The 16,517-nt window shown below is 42.0% G+C and overlaps 1 protein-coding gene and 1 pseudogene across 3 annotated transcripts in view; both read right to left on the reverse strand.

Annotated features, from left to right (window-relative positions):
* Positions 1-321: 321 nt before the first annotated feature.
* On the reverse strand, positions 322-5,576 carry LOC147889105 (uncharacterized; annotated as a pseudogene).
* Positions 5,577-12,083: 6,507 nt separating this feature from the next.
* LOC147889106 (maltose excess protein 1-like, chloroplastic) overlaps positions 12,084-16,517 on the reverse strand; it is a 48,051-nt gene continuing 43,617 nt past the window's right edge. Inside the window, exons 9-10 of one of the 3 annotated variants that reach the window (XR_015542940.1) lie at positions 12,732-12,898; positions 12,084-12,511 (exon numbers count right to left, since the gene is read on the reverse strand). Coding sequence is in view for 1 of the 3 variants with exons in the window: in XM_087391934.1 (XP_087248060.1) it covers positions 12,807-12,898 (92 nt within the window). In the remaining 2 variants the exon portion in view is untranslated. Of the gene's footprint in view, positions 12,899-16,517 lie in introns of all 3 variants that reach the window. The other 2 variants (XR_015542939.1, XM_087391934.1) reach the window with 2 other exon arrangements.

Here is a 16,517-nt window from a genome sequence, read left to right on the forward strand (position 1 = left end):
GTTTGGCTTATCTACGACAAATCATTTATTACAAAAGACAAGAGAAAGGGAACAGGAAAGGATAAACTTGGAAATGGAAAGCCCAACCATAAAAGGAAGATAAAAAAACTAAGATGAGGTGGACTCTTCACCTAGTGGTAGTGAGGGGAAAAAAAAGCTTTTGTACTATGACCAACCGAGACATTTGCTAAGGACTGCAAAATGAAGAAGGATGATAAATAATTTCTAATCAAGATTCAGAGGATTCAAAGCTACAAGTAGCTAATATGGTAACAAAATTAGAAGAGATTTTCTAAATGACAAGTCTAAGTGTTATTGAGATTATGTATGAATGAAATTGAGACATGGCTCACAATGTCTAGAACTATGATCATTCTCACTAGAGGATGATGAGGATCCATGAGACCCCTCACCATAGTCACCCTCACTAAGCACATTGCCCTCCTCATCATACTCCATATCTCTAGCCATAAGGGTGTCCTCAGCAACAACTAATGTTGTTGATGTGCTCCCAGAGCCGCACCTCACATAGGTTTGAGGGGCTGATGGCATGGATGTCCTAATACAGGCTATGGATGCTTTGCCACCATGAGTGCCACCAACTAGAATGGTGATCCTTCTCCCAATGCGAGTGTGTGACACTCATCGATCTATCTCTCCAGCTCCAAGTAGAGGTCCCTAAAAATCCGGTCCTTCTCTGGATCACACTCTCTATTGACACTCCGAAGCTTATTCACTGATAGCTTGCACTCATCCACATTTATCTGAAAATTTAAGGTGTAGACTGTAGTTAGAACTTAAGACCTACTTACAAGTGTCAAGTGACAAGTACCATTGTTTACAACTTACAAGTATAGAGAGCAAATATGATTTTACAATAAAGTCTACCTGTCTAGCCATAGGCATCTGTGCAACATACATAAGTTAGAGTGATAATAAATAAGCCGCTCCAATTGTTTTGTGCTAAGTGTGTTGTGTATCATTGTGTGTATGAGAAATTAAGCAGACCAATTCCTCTCACACGAACCTGATGAGAGATCCTAATGTACATCAAACACTAATGTTAAGTAAACGAGTTACAAGAGCCTAGAGGTATGAATTTAAATATTAGAGTGTAGTGTCATAGCTTTAGATTTCCAATTACCTATGCAAGAACCCTCATAGATACTTTTTGTAGATGGGACAACTGGTAGCCAAAAGACTCCCACCAAAAAAGAGGTTTTGGAGTCCGTCTTCCAACACACGGTAGAAGCAAATGCGGTTCCCCTTTGGTCATTGTAGTTTATGAGTTCTTGAAGAAATGCGCCATGCTTGTCCTCGTGTAAATATTTTGGAATATATGGATCTCTATCAGAGGCCAAGCCCTCATGCATAAAGAGACAAGGGACCTTAAAATCGGGATGCATGAGGTCAGCAAAACAACGGATGGGACATTTCATCCACTTCCACCTCTTGTTGACATGAAAGAGGATGTCATTGCGCTTTGATGTGGTATCCAAGATATCAATAATGTCCTAAGAAAATAGCGATAAGTTAGACTTGAGAGATTATTAATCGACATTCAAAATCAAAGAAACAAGATTTGATATTAGGAGTGTAGGTTTATAAGTTACCATGGCAGACTAATATCTGTATCTAGAACAATAGAGGTGCTAATCTTCGCAATGGCCTTTTTCATGAAGTGATGGAGAAGCCCTAAAGTAGCCCCCTCCATGTCGGACATGCACAATACCTTGTACAAGGGCGTAATGGCAATGACAATGGCATTCACCCCTTGCCAAAAAGACTCTTTCAAGAAAAGCCATTGAATGTCTTTAGTGTCTTGTTGAGTTGCACTTGACTCTCCTTCAAACCATTATTTGCTACGTCGGACCGTCACACCACAGTTGCAAGCACGGCTTCCCTTTCGCAACACAGCCAGAATATGAACCCATCCTCGACCCTCTGACGCAACGTTGGTTGTATTACCGGCTGGGACATGAGCACCGAAACGTCGTCCCTTACCACCCTTCCGTGTTACTGTTGTGGGGTGCGCACATGAACATACAGCGGGTGACAAACTCTTCAATCTCTCACTACCTCCTCAAGTACGTGATGAAATCTGAACCAATGGGCAAATTAAACATCCGTTCAGAAGACGCCTCATGTTTGGGGTTGCAACATCTCGACGAAGTAAAGCTGAAACTCATCGCCGCGAGCCTCCTATCAAAACCAACCTCTCCAATAGAGGCCGCGCTAAACTGCATGCAGATACCAATAATCACAAGGAGCGAGACCGTTCACTATGTCGACTCCTCGCCACCATCTCTAAGACAACGCATCGTCTCGCGAAACAACAACGTCACCCTGCACCCAGTCGACATATACTACGGGAGACCGAGCGTCATCGAGGAGAGCACGTTCTACGATTACCATAGGCAATATGTGATACGAAAGCCCAAGGAAACGCAACGTGGAACGGTCGGTCTTGACCTCTTCGGCAACAGGATCGCAAAATGTGAGCGAGTAGTCAGATTCACTGACTACCACCCTGGACATCAACCAGAGGGGTACTTCTACAACGTGCTCTTGCGAAAACTCAGCTTCAGGAATGAAACGGAGCTCATATCACCTGCCAACACAGTTGGATCCTACTTTGTCGAATGCCAAATGCGCGGCCTCATATTGAGCAACGAGGACCTCGAGATGTATGTGACCGAATACACGCAAAGGAACTTGCTAGCGACTGACCACACGGACCAGTTGATCAATATGATATTGCAAAAGGTTGCGATCATCCGAGACTGCCCAACGTGAACATTTTTTAAAGCTTGTTTTGAACATCATAGAGCCACTTAAGAAGTAGCCACATAGCAACAACAAATCATGTCTTTGATGGCTTCTTCAACTCCAAGTCGAAGTAGACATGAAAGATGGCAAGAAGCTTGTTTTTTGGAGTTGATAAAGCTCACAATGGAGCAAGCATCACTCACAATGGTCTTTACTCATCATGACAATTTACCTATGTCCTCCATGAGAAGGTGAAGGAAATGACTAGCACATGGAGTCCACACTATTGAGAGAAACTTCCTTTCAAACATACTACCCATGGACCTACAATTGGAGGCATTGTCCATTATGACTTGCACCATATTTGTGGGACCGACCTACATGACAAGTAAGATTCAAGAAGAAGAAATAGATTTCTTATGGAGATCAAATAATCTATAGAAGTTACATCATACATGATTCTCAACTTATCTCAAGTATAGCTTCCTGAATGTGGCAATAGACAAAGGAGGTGGTGGTTTTTCTTCCCTTCTCTCCTACATCCACAGCACAAGAAGTATGTGCCAAGAGGACAAGATACAAGAATATTGATGATACCTCTCTTCTTTTTATGACACCATCCATTGGAGAGAATGGAGAATGACAAAATATGAAGAGGGGAGAGGAGAAGAGTGGAGATAAGGAGAGAAGGCACAGCTAGAGAGCACACCACAAATGACTAATTGTACACTAAATTTAGTTGAAAATGTAGAATATATACAAATCCATTAAGGGTTACAGTAGGGCATCTAACTCTTTCATTTATAGCACTCTATATGTGTTAGTGCTATGCGCATATAATCACATGATGTTGAGCATGGTCTCTCAACACCTTTCCTCAAAATCAACATCTTGAAGTAAGCCTTTCCTCAAGATGATGATTCTAGGGAATCGAAGAAGGACTAAGCATTACATTCCATCACACCCCTTTAATGGGAATGTCCTTCCTCTACATCAAACCAAGAGCTTGTTGGTGTTTCTCAAAAAGCTCTTTACCGAGTGGTTTGGTAAAGATGTCTACAACATTCTTTTTGTTATCACAATGCTACAGTGTGATGTCAACAAGTAACACTCTTTCTCTGGTGAAGTGCTCTCTGACATCAATGTGCTTTGTCCTAGAGTGATATACTAGATTCTTGGCCAATGCTTAAGCAGATTGATTATCACAGTATATTGTTGTTGGCTTTAATTCATCAAAGTAGTCTTCTTCTAACAATAGTCTTCTGAGCCATATAGCCTCACATGCACCTGTAGTGAGTGCCCTATATTCTGCTTCGTTAAAGACAAAGAAATAATTGGCTGTTTATTTAACAACCATGATATAGCACCTTGACCAAGGAAAAATGCATATCCCTGTGTGGATCTCCTGGTCTCATGATCTCCGGCCTAGTCACTTTCACAGTATCCATGCAACCTTGGATGACTTCCTCTATATTCTATCCCAAAATGTCTCGTATCTTTGATGTATCTCAAGACTCTTTTGGCTACATTCCAGCGAGACTGCTTTGGATTTGCCTTAAATTGTACAAATGAACTTACTGCATAACAAATATCTGGCCGTGTGATAGTCAGATATATAAGAGATCCGATGAGCTGCTTGTAGTACCTGTGATTGACTGTAGGCTTTTATGGATCTTTTGTAAGTTTCAAACTCTATTCCATGGCAGTGGCTACAATCTTAAAATTTGCCATATGAAGCTTCTTTAGAAGACTATCAACATATTTCAGCTGACAAGTGCTATCTGAATCTCTCCAGAACTCAATTCCAAGACAATAGTGCATAAGTCCAAGATCTTTCATGTCGAACTCTATAGATAAGTCTTGTTTTAGCTTTTTGATGAAGCTATCCTTGCTTCCAGTCACAATCAGATCATCTGTGTACAAAAGTGCAATAGTAATGTCTTCCCCTTGAACTTTGTAGTAGAGATTATGATCTGCATTGAACTTCATGTATCCCAAATAAGCAAAATACTTGTCGATCTGAATCGATTCGGTAGGAAGCCGATTAAGCAAGTAGTTTGTAGTGGCTATTGCTTCTGCCCAATACTGATTCGAAAGATGCTTCTCACTAAGCATCTAGCACTATCTCCTAAAGTAGCATTCTTCCTTTTATCTCTTGCATTCTGCTGAGGAGTATCTACACAAGTGAATTATCTTTGAATATCGTGGCTTATGTCCAGTGAATGTTTCATAAGGTGTCATACCCTGAATCGGTTCGGTAGGACGCCGATTAAGCAAGTAGTTTGTAGTGGCTATTGCTTTTGCCCAATACTGATTCAGAAGATGCTTCTGACTATGCATTGCTCTAGCACTATCTCCTAAAGTACCATTCTTCCTTTCAGCTCTTGCATTCTGCTAAGGAGTATCTGTACAAGTGAGTTATCTTTGAATATCGTGACTTCTGCAAAAGTTCATGAATGCTGAAGACATGTATTAACCTCCTCTATCTAATCTCATAACTTTGATCTTTTTGCCTATCTAGTTTTCTACCATGGCTTTGAATTCTTAAAATTTGGAAAACACTTCAAATTTCTCTTTCAAAAAGTAGACCCAACAATATCTATTGTAGTCGTCGATGAAAGTCAAGTACTAAAGTGAACCATTAATGCTACGGGTCTGGCCATAACTCCATGCATTCGCATGAAACAAATCAAGAATACCTTGTGCTCGAGAGGTACTTCTGCTAAAGTTGGTTTGCCTTTGTTTGTTGAAGCAGCATGCTTCGCAAACTTTCCGAGAAACTGTAGCTCAGGAATCCCAATCGCCATATTCTAATTCCCGATATCTATCAAGCTCTTGAAATTAACATGTCCATATCTCTTGTGCCATTTTTCGAAAAGTGGCATCTGTTGCGGTTGAGCTAATATGGCATGCAAATCTAGTACTGTAGCTAGCATTATGAACAAGCGTCCTTCCTTGATTGCTTTTCCTACTAGTTGAAATCCTCTGGATTTTTCTCTGATCTTGGATTCATCTCCGTCAAAGATGACTTGGTAGTTGTGTTCCGTCATTTGACCTACTGATAAGAGGTTCTTGCTGAGCTTCGGAACATAGAATGCATATTTCACCAATCCTTTTGTACCAATGAAATTGTTCATAGGTACAATGAATGTCCCTTGAACTAGATTCGGTGTATTATCTGTCGTGTAGATGACATTCTTTTGACCTTATATGGTTTCATATCTGTGAACCATTCCTGATGCTTTGTCATATGAGATGATGTACCATTGTCGATGTACCAAGGATCCTGATCTGCTTGGTCAACTTGATAGCTGAAATTCTCTTTTGGATTGCAATGTGTGTCTAGATACACTATATGAGTCTTTTGAATTTTCTCGTTTGCAAGAAACATTTTTCCATGTTCATTTGCATAATGACTATGACTAGAATGTCCACCACGATGATTTCCTCTTTCGTGAAAATTCCCTCGATTGCTGATGGATTGATCGCCTTGGTCATACTACTTCTTGCAGCAATCTCTTTCATAGTGTCCAACTTATGATAGTAGTTGCACTGAATGTTTGACACGTTGGTGGATGCATTTCCTCGTCCTTGGAATCTTCCTTGATTGAAACGATTTCCTCTTTGCTGATTCTGATGTTGCTGAGGATGATGCTTATGTTGATTCTAACTTTGATGCTGATTTTGTTGCTGATGATGACCACTTCACTGGAATGATCTACCTCTGCCTCAGGCTTGTGCCTCTGCTTCTATCTGAAGCTATGAATGCTTGATCATTGGAAAGACCTTTGCGTACATGAATGGCCTGAGTCATGAGTTCTTCACCAAGTAAAACTGATGGAGCCAATGTCGAAATTTGTCATTGAATGGCAATACTCTGGACTAGATTCTCGTATCTCTCTCCTAGTCCATTCAGGATTAGATTTAGTTGAAAATGTAGAATATATACAAACCCATTTATGGTTAGGATTAGGGCATCTAACCCTTTCCTTTATAGCCCTCTATATGTGTTAGTGCTATTGCACATGTAATCACATGATGTTGAACGTGGTCTCTCAGCAAAGCATCCATACTTGGTCGACCCAACACACACGGGCTTAAGAAACTTGTTGATTCTCTCCCTCTCTTCATCCAGCTTCTTGGTCGCATATCATTGTAGCTAACTCCATCCCACCACCCTTCACATGGACCGGGCCAAGGCTATGGCTTTCACCATTCTCTTTGCCACTGTTCACATCTAACTACATGGAAAGAGAGATTGCACTCAATGACGGTGCAAGCATCTCAATTTCAACTTGTCTTTGCCTCTCCTTGAGGAATGATAATGGACCGCACCCATGGCTTGGGCAAGAATGGCTTGTCTCCTTCTTGGTACGTCACTTATCTTTGTTCTCTTTGATGCCATGCCGGAGAACATAGACCCGACAAAGGCAACAGAGACGGATTGAGAGCTCATCCTCCGAGCTAAATGTCCAAGCACACCATCTCCTCTCGTGCCATAGAGGTCTTCTTCCTTCACTTCAAGGGTAGGTATTTTTGGCAACATTCTTGAAAAATGTCCTTGAGAATCCCCGTGCATGGTCCGGATTGCCCACCCAACTTACACAAATCGATAAGGCGGCAGGTCACACTAGCAATTTGGATCTCGAGGAAATACTTGCAATGCTACTTGCAAACATTGGACTTCTTTTTCACTCTCTCAAAGTAAGTACAATGCAAGGAAAAGGCTTCATGAATAGCCGGTGGCATCAGAAGAGAGAGAGAGAGAGAGAGAGAGAGAGAGAGAGAGAAGGGCACATAGGATTAATCTTGATGCTCGGAGGAAAAGAGAGAGATGGAGATGAAGAAGGAGAGAGATGGAGATCGAGAGAAAGATAGATGGAGAGGGAGGGAGAGGTAGATGGAGAGGGAGCTTGATGGAGAGTCCCAAGGGACATGGAGAGGAGCTTGATGGAGAGGGAGATGGGGAAGGAGGTGGAGCAGGCCCGAGGGAGATGGAGAGAGAGCTTGATGTAGAGGGAGATGGAGATGGAGATGGAGATGGAGATGGAGATGGAGATGGAGATGGAGGGGGAGGGGGAGCTTGATGGAGAAGGGGATAAAGAGGGAACTTGATAGAGAAGTGACGGAGAGGGAGATTGATGGAGTGGAGATGGAGGGAGATGAAGATGGAGGAGGGGGATGAAGAGGGAGCTTGATGGAGATGGAGGGGGAGCTTGATGGAGAGGGAGGGGATGCTTGATGGAGATGGAGATGGAGATGGAGATGGAGATGGAGATGGAGATGGAGATGGAGATGGAGATAGAGAGGAATGTTCTTGGAGGGAGAGAGAGAAGGAGATGGAGAGGTGGGCAGCGAGCTGCTTTGTGGCTAGGGAGATGGAGAGGGAAGAGTGCTTGCTAGAGAGGGGGAGGGGTGAGAGGGATATATATATACATGTTTGGAGGAGAGGCACCCCAAATGCTCAAAAACGGGCAAAAAAAGGGTAGATTTTGCAAACCCTAATTGGCTAGCAAACCCTAAACACACTCAACCGTACGAGATATTCTGTACCTCGAACATAGGCAACCCTCATACACACACCCACACATATTTAACCATCCATCTATACAAAGGTGTTTGTATGTCAGTACACTCAACCATAGATTATAAAATTACTTTTAGTGCTCTCATTCTTTTCAGAAGTAGCAACCCACTTAAGCCAAATCTATAGTGCAATGATAAACTACAAAATGTCGAGTTTTGCATCATTCCACATGGACTGTCGTAGAGGCCAAACCACAAATGTAGTATGCAAGGTGATACCAAGGGCTAAAATTTAATTGTAAGACATAAATATGCACTACGCAACCACATATGCCAAGTGTTGAATGACATAAAATTGTAGCAAATACAATGTAGGTTATGGAGTAAAGTAAGTGCATGAGCAGGTGGTATAGGTCTACTCATAGAGGGTTCCTCAACCACCACTACAAAAATTGTGTTGCAAGATAGTAGTGGTTTGTTAAGATGTCTTACAGTAGGATTCCCTTAAAAATGGATAAAATTAAAAGGAGTCTAATCTTGATAACTTCAAAGATTCACAATATTTATTTTATCCACGATGGGTTATTAGGCATCTATTTATACTCAAGGCTACAACAGTATTAAGGAACAAATATATTAAGACTTGCTTACATCCCTTTACGCATTAAGATGCTCAAACTAAGTACACAATCGATAAATAGCATTTCTTGGACTGCCTTCTTATACAAGTCATCAATCCTTAATGTTCCAATGTGTAAACATCACATAATGAGAGGCCCCATCCTCCGTGCGACATCACATAATGAGAGGCCCCATCCTCCGTGCGAAATGTCCGGGCACACCATCTTCTCTCGTGCCCTAGAGGTCTTCTTCCTTCACTTCAAGGGTAGGTACTTTTGACAACATTCTTGAAAAATGTCCTCAGGATTCCCCGTGCATGGTGCGGATTGCCCACCCAACTTACACAAATGGATAAGGCCATTAACGGGTCACACTAGTAGTTTGGACCTCGGGGCAATACTTGCAATGCCACTTGCAAACATTGGACTTCTCTTTCACTCTGTCAAAGTACAATGCAAGGAAAAGGCTTCATGAATAGCCGGTGGCGTTGAGAGAGAGAGAGAGAGAGAGAGAGGCTTGAATCTTAATGCTTGGAGAAAAAGAAAGAAATGGAGATGGAGGAGAAGAGAGATGGAGAGGGAGAGGGAGGGATAGGGAGATGGAGAGGCCCAAGGGAGATGAAGAGAAGCTTGATTGTGAGGGAGATGGGGAAGGAGGTGGAGCTTGATGGAGAGGCATGTTGTCTCTATTTATCCCATGTACAGGTTCCGAGGGTGTTGGTCACCTACAGTCGTGTCGTTGCTCGTTGTAGCATAGGTATTCACAAGTGTAGCATAGGTCCTCGGGTCGTGTTCCGATTAGAGGTGTAGACTAAAGCATGGAAAGCAGATCTCATGCACGCGTGGGTGAGAAAGAGGGCTTGATTATAACGATTGATGGAGGCTCTCACCTCCACAAAAGTTCAAGGGTTTAGAAGGGGATTTCAGGGTTTGAAAGGGGGACATGGTTGAGAGAGCTAACCAGGAGTTCCAGGGTTCAGAGGGGGTTGCAGGGTTTAAGAGGAGTTCAAGGTTGAGGAGTGGAGAGCTAGTCTCCTTCACGGATTCGAGGGATAAGGGTTGAGGAGGAGGGATAAGGAAGGAGAAGGAAGAGAGAGGTGAGGAGAGGAGGAGAGAGGGAGAGGTGACGGAGAAGAGAGAAATGAGGAGGAAGGAGAAGGAGGAGGGAGTACAAGGCTAGAGAGTGCAAGGGTAAGGGCATGCTAGGATACGATAGTGTAAGAGAGCATGGACGCAATGGAGATCAATCGCATGAACACAATAGTAAGCTTGAACACTGAACCCCAAAGAGTGGGAGCTTCATTCCATTGAGAGGCATCTATACATGGTCTCTACACAATCCGTAGGTACCTCCGTGGTGGGACCTCTTTTGTAAGAGACCTTTTGGACAGGAGTCCCTCCACTTTTGGGAGAGACTTTTTGGGTCTCTACACAAAGTGGGGGGACCTTTTGGATCTTTATACAAAGTGAAGGGATCTTTTGGGTCTCTACACAAAGTGAAGGGACCTCAGAAAGTATAGGTTTTTAGTCTTTCTTTCTCAAGATCCTGATTTTGCAAATATGATTGGATCTTTTCTAAAGAGGATTTTGGCTATCCTCATCCTTTCAAAGATATCATACCATCTTTCAGGCTCAAGATATTACAAGCGGAGCTTGGCCGCTACTCTACACACATAATGCTCTCATCGTTGTTGTCCTAGACTGCACTTCTGGCCCTTGTTGCCACAGGGTTAACAACTTTACCGCTACTCTACACACACAATGCTCTCATAGTTGTTACCCTAGACTGCACTTCTGGCCCTAGTTGCCACAGCTAACAACTTTGCCACTACTCTGCACACACAATGCTCTCATAGTTGTTACCCTAGACTGCACTTCTGATCCTTATTGCCATAGGGTTAACAAGACCCAAGACAGACAGAGAGAGAGAGTTTGGAAGAAGAGGAAACTTGATAGAGAAGTGATGGAAAGGGAGCTTGATAGAGCGAAGATGATGGAGAGGGAGCTTGATGGAGCGGAGAAGGAGGGAGATGAAGATGGAGGAGGGGGATGAAGAGGGAGCTTGATGGAGATGGAGATGGAGATGGAGATGGAGATGGAGATGGAGATGGAGATCGAGGGGGTTAGAGATAGATAGGAATGTTCTTGGAGGGAGAGGGAGAAGGAGATGGAGAGGTGGGCAATGGGCTGCTTGGTGGCTAGGGAGATGGAAAGTGCTTGCTGGAGAGGGGGAGGGGTGAGAGGGGTATATATGCATCTATGGAGAAGAGGCACACCAAATGCTTAAAAACGGGCAAAAAAAGGGACAGGTTTTGCAAACCCTAAACACAATCAACCGTACAGGACATTCCGTACCACAAACTTAGGCAACCTTGATCCACACACCCACACATACTTGACCATCCATCTATACAAAGGTGTTTGTATTGAGGTTCTTTCAACACACTCAACCATAGATTATTTCTCATTCTTTTGAGAAGTAGCAACCCACTTAAGCCAAATCTATAGTGGGATGATAAACTTCAAAATGTCAAGTTTTGCATCATTCCACATGGACTGTCATAGAGGCCAAACCACAAATGTAGTATGCAAGGCAATACCAAGGACTGAATTTTAATTGTAAAACATAAATATGCATTGCACAACCACATATGCCAATTGCTGAATGGCATAAAATTGTAGCAAATACAATGTGGGTTGTGGAGTAAAGTAAGTGCATGAGGAGGTGGTATAGGTCTACTCATAGAGGGTTTAAAGTTGTAGCCTTAACAATCACTACAAAAATTGTGCCTCAAGATAGTAGTGATGTGTTAAAATTTCTTATAGTAGGATTCCCTTAACAATGGATAAATCAAAGAGTAATCTTGATAACTTCAAGATTGACAATATTTAGTTTCTCTGTGATGGGTTATTAAGGCATCTATTTATATTCAAGGCTACAATGGTGTTAAGGAACGAATATATTGAGACTTGCTTACATCCCTTTACACGCTACGGTGCTCAAACTAAGTACACATGCGATAAATAGCATATCTTGGAGTGCCTTCTTATACAAGTCATCAATCCTCAATGTTCCAATGTGTAAACATCACATAATGAGAGGCACATAAGAGACTAATAGTACATGCATTAGACCCTATGAAATTTAGACAGTCAAAGTGGATTGCACCGAAAAAATTCCCCCTAAACTTCATGTATACATTTCATGTTGTCAGGCTCATGCCTTGTCTAGCTCACGTTCAAATCCTTAGCTATGTGCACACATTCAAACAAGATTCTTGATCCCATCAGATCCCAAAATTATCAAAAGTTAGCCTGGCCTTTGATGGTAAGTGGATGTGGATTAAGTAGGTTGATGATTTTAAATAAAAACAAAAAACACTGGAGCTAATTACAGATATTTTATTTTTTTAAAATATGGCAGCCAAATGAGCCATGAGTTGCATACGACCTGCCAAAAAATTAGACGATACCAGCACAATCTAGCTGGCAAAACAAATAAACAATTGAGTGTTCCAAAAAATGTACAGGCCTTCAAACTCTTCTTTCCTGGGCCCGACTGCTTGGAAACTCTCAAACAGCGACCAGTCCTCTCCCTTTGTTGCCCATGGAGAAATACAGGACAGAACATGCATGCAAAAAGATATCACCGATTAGAGCAAGGACTACAAAGGAATGAAACAGAGATTTCTCAGCTCTCTGCAGCAAACCTATCGACCAAGATTACAACATAGACATCTGAACAATCAATTGACCCGGGTCTTATGACTCCCATCAATCAGTCAAATCTCTGGATCAGGTGTTACCTCCACATACTTCTTTATGTGGAAAAATCTTCTTCAGGATAATATCCTATGATATATACCACAGTGACACCAGAGTCCCTCGCCATTACAAAGCCTTGTTACCAGTTATAAGTTCAGCAAGAGGACTGAATGGTGAACCTAATGAATTTGCTTTCGAATCCATAATACACATGTTTCCTGCAAAAATATCAAGAGCTATGTCAAAATTAATCATATACAGCATGACCTCAATGCAACTCTACAGTACCTAAAAAGAGCTCTTGAAGGATTTAAAAAAGAACAGCTAAGATAACAATAGCAAAACCTAATGCACATTCGCTTAACAGAAAGCCTCTACACAAAATGTACACAAGTACATCAACAGAAGGCATTCTTCGCATTCTCACACACTGTATGTTTGGGATTTCAGTTCAACGATTATTATCCCATTGCATAAGCAAAACCCTACAAAATGTCAATTTTAAAAGCTCAAGACAAATGGAGTCATGAGTTTCCCTAAAATTAAATTGATATAGATACTCCGGTATACTTATACCTTCAATACTACACAGGAGGAATATGTTACGGTTCTAAGCATCAGAGAGTTGGATTTTTTGACTTGGGAGGAAAAATTATTGTTGAGGCTATACAGTTTTCTTAATGACTCTTTCTCCCTTGCAAAGATAAAGCTTTTCAGCCAACCTCCCACCTGTACGTTGCTCCCCCTACCATTACACGTAAAAACCCAAAGGTTTCTTCAAAATTTCACTGCAAATTTTATGTAACATCTATGAAAGCAACAACAAGTCGAGTCTGCTAACTTGTCATCTTAGGTTTGAAGCTTTGCAGTGTTATCTGCAACCATAGAGAGTTTGAAACTCCCAGGGTATTGCTAGTTTTCAATAATTGGCTGAGAGATGGTCTTCTGATATATCCTACTCTTCATATGCTTTTTTAACCTTGTGAATTGGAAAAGACGATACATGCTGAAGAGTCATTTTCCTAAAATTATTCAGTAAGGTCCAGGAAAGATCAGTTTGTCGGTCATATCATCCAAGAAGATCAGTTTGTCGTTCATGCGCGAACTGTGCACATTTACCTGAGAGCATTTTGCTTCTATCCCAAGTTGCTTTTGTAGAAATTGTCAAAGGCTATCCCAAGACATTAAAAGAAAGTGTCAACAAGGTAGAGCCTTCCAAGCACAAACAAGGTGAGAAGCAAACAAGCGAGCAAATGAAAAGCATCTGTGTTAACATGGGTACGGGACCTCAACATTCTTGTCCTACTCAATATACAAGCCCGTTGTGGGGAACTTGGCAAGGCACCTAGTGCTAAGATGAGACTGTTAAAGAGAGACAACTTGCAACTGAAAATGACCTTCCATGTCGGAGTACGACAGAAACAATTTTGGCATTCAAGAACAGCAGTTGGATCCACATAAGGATGGGGAAGACTGGAGTAAAGCATTTGGCAAGAGAGCTTTGAAAAGGAGCTAGCGAGCCATGCGTGTGAAAGGGTTAGTGTGCATGGAACTTGAGAGTTCATGTGCCACCTTGTCTTTTAGTGTGCATGAGAGCAAAGTATTCACTTTAATAAAGTGACTCTCGTTTTCACACTCTAGTTTCTAAACCACGTGGGCCATCGCATGAGCAGATTCATGGCTGCATGAAGCACTTTTGTGCATGCAACGTGTGCCACAAGAGCTTGGAAAGGTCCATGTGAAGTGGAGTGTTTGAGTGACCAGTGCATGCTGGTTTTCGGCCATTCCCCACCACTGTTTGCCAGACTTATGCTGCCCTCTCTCACACTCTTACTGAAAGCCACCTCGAGACCTCTCTTGCTCACCTGTTTGGCGTGTACTTTGCCCATCTATACTCCAAAGCACCCTCGCCATCAGCTAGGATTGTCTCATTATGAGTTTAATCTGTTTTGGTACTTTACCTGCTCCATCTCCATCCTTAACCTCACCAAGAAACCTCCTCGCTCTCCTTTGTTTCTATTCTAGTTCCCGTTTCAGCCCTGTGCTAGCCTCCCTCAATGGCCTCTCCTTCCAATGCTCTGCAAATGCCTATGAAGGGTGTGCAACATGATGAATCACCCCCTCCACACCCCCATTTGCCTGAGCCTTCCATGTCTTGACTCTCAAATCATGGCTCAGATCACCTATATTTACCAGATGGTTACATCACTACAGCAACAGCAGCATTTACAACAGCTTGCAATGCCCTCTGTACCACAGGGGCATCCACCTTCTATCTTGATCCTTTTATTGGGGAGGAGAAGAGAAGAAACCTGAATATGTACACTCTTGGTTTAACCGTTGGGATGCACATTTCTCTTCGGTAAACTATCTGCCAGAAGTTCATTGCGTGACTATTGTGGAAAAATACTTGCGTTAAGTATCGGGTTCCAACAACTACTAAAGAGGATGTTGGAAGCACCTCTTTCTTGGGCCGATTTCAAGGACAAATTTACAAAGCAATTTTCGGATGAGTTTGAAATTTTCTTCAAACTCAAAAGGCTTACGATGCACGGAAAAGAATATTATATCGCAAGTTTCCTTCCTTTTCTGGACAGACTTGTTGGAACGGGGTCCACCGCAACAAGATCACATCCCTTGAGGATGTGACTCATTTTGGGGAGATATGATGACACCATTGCGTCACGTGGTGACAAGAGTGCATTGGGTGGATTGTCAGAAGACAATTTCAAAGTCCGCTGTTGAAATAGTCGTGCCAAGAGACCCCACATCACGAAAAACCTTCGCATGGCTTAGCATAGAACTCAACTTTATGCAAATCACAAGGGTTCACCTCATCTATTGCCGACAGCAAGTTTGTCTATCTCAGAATCCCAAAAGATTATAAAGCTTTACGAATGGTGAGATTAGAAATGCAAACTTCCATACATGGGATTATAGCTTCCAAAACAATGAGAGCTGCAGTAGCAAACAGGAAAAGGCTATTGATCAAGCTTAGTGTTTGCAGGAAGCATGCAGCTCAAATGAGGCCAAGAAGATGTGATGCCTTTAAAAAACAATATTGCCCAGCTAAAAAAGGATGCCCAAACCAGTTGTCCAGTTAAGGAACTGACTTGGAATGAAAGCGAAGAGGAACAGAAATCAAGCCTAGTATCAAGCTAAAACCCAAAGAAAGAGCTGAAAAACTAGAGACTTGTAATTATAATTGTAGATTTACAATTCTTGCCAGGGCACTAACTTTGAGGTTAAGAAATAACATGAAAATTTTTATAAAGGAAGCAAAACAGGTTCTATTCAAGTAAAAAGCTTGCTAATCCAAGATCACCAGGAGTTCTGCCCTTAGCCATTACTGTGATAACATCTCCAAGTTCCTTAATTGTTAAGGGAGTCTCCAGCTGCAACCTTTCAAAACAAGCCCAGGCCTTGTGTCTAGCATGGAAGTACTTGTTGCTAGCATATACTGCGAGTTCTTTTTGTGCCCAATAGCTGCACCTACATGTTCTCTTCTTTGTTCTCAGCTTTTTTCTCATCCAGCTTGAAACACATAATGCCTTCACTTCATTATGGTGAGGCTGCAAATATCCTTGGGAGAGTGTTCTAGGAATTTGTTTCATTTGAGTTGATTTTGATAAAACCTATAATAGGCTGGATTAGGTTTTTTCAATGGAATCTCTGCAATGCATGGGATTTGGCAGTTCCTTCATTGGGTACATATAAATGCTGCTGTCCAATGGTAAAGCTGAAGCTTGCCTTAATCGAGCCACATTTGTTCCTTTTCAGCTCAAAAGGCCTATCAATGACAAATTAAACGGAATTGAGTTGCTAGATGGGAAGACA

This window comes from Dipteris shenzhenensis, chromosome 20, assembly GCF_047967505.1.
Source record: "Dipteris shenzhenensis isolate YYH24624 ecotype China chromosome 20, Dip_SZ_1.0, whole genome shotgun sequence".
NCBI classification, from domain to species: Eukaryota; Viridiplantae; Streptophyta; class Polypodiopsida; order Gleicheniales; family Dipteridaceae; genus Dipteris; species Dipteris shenzhenensis.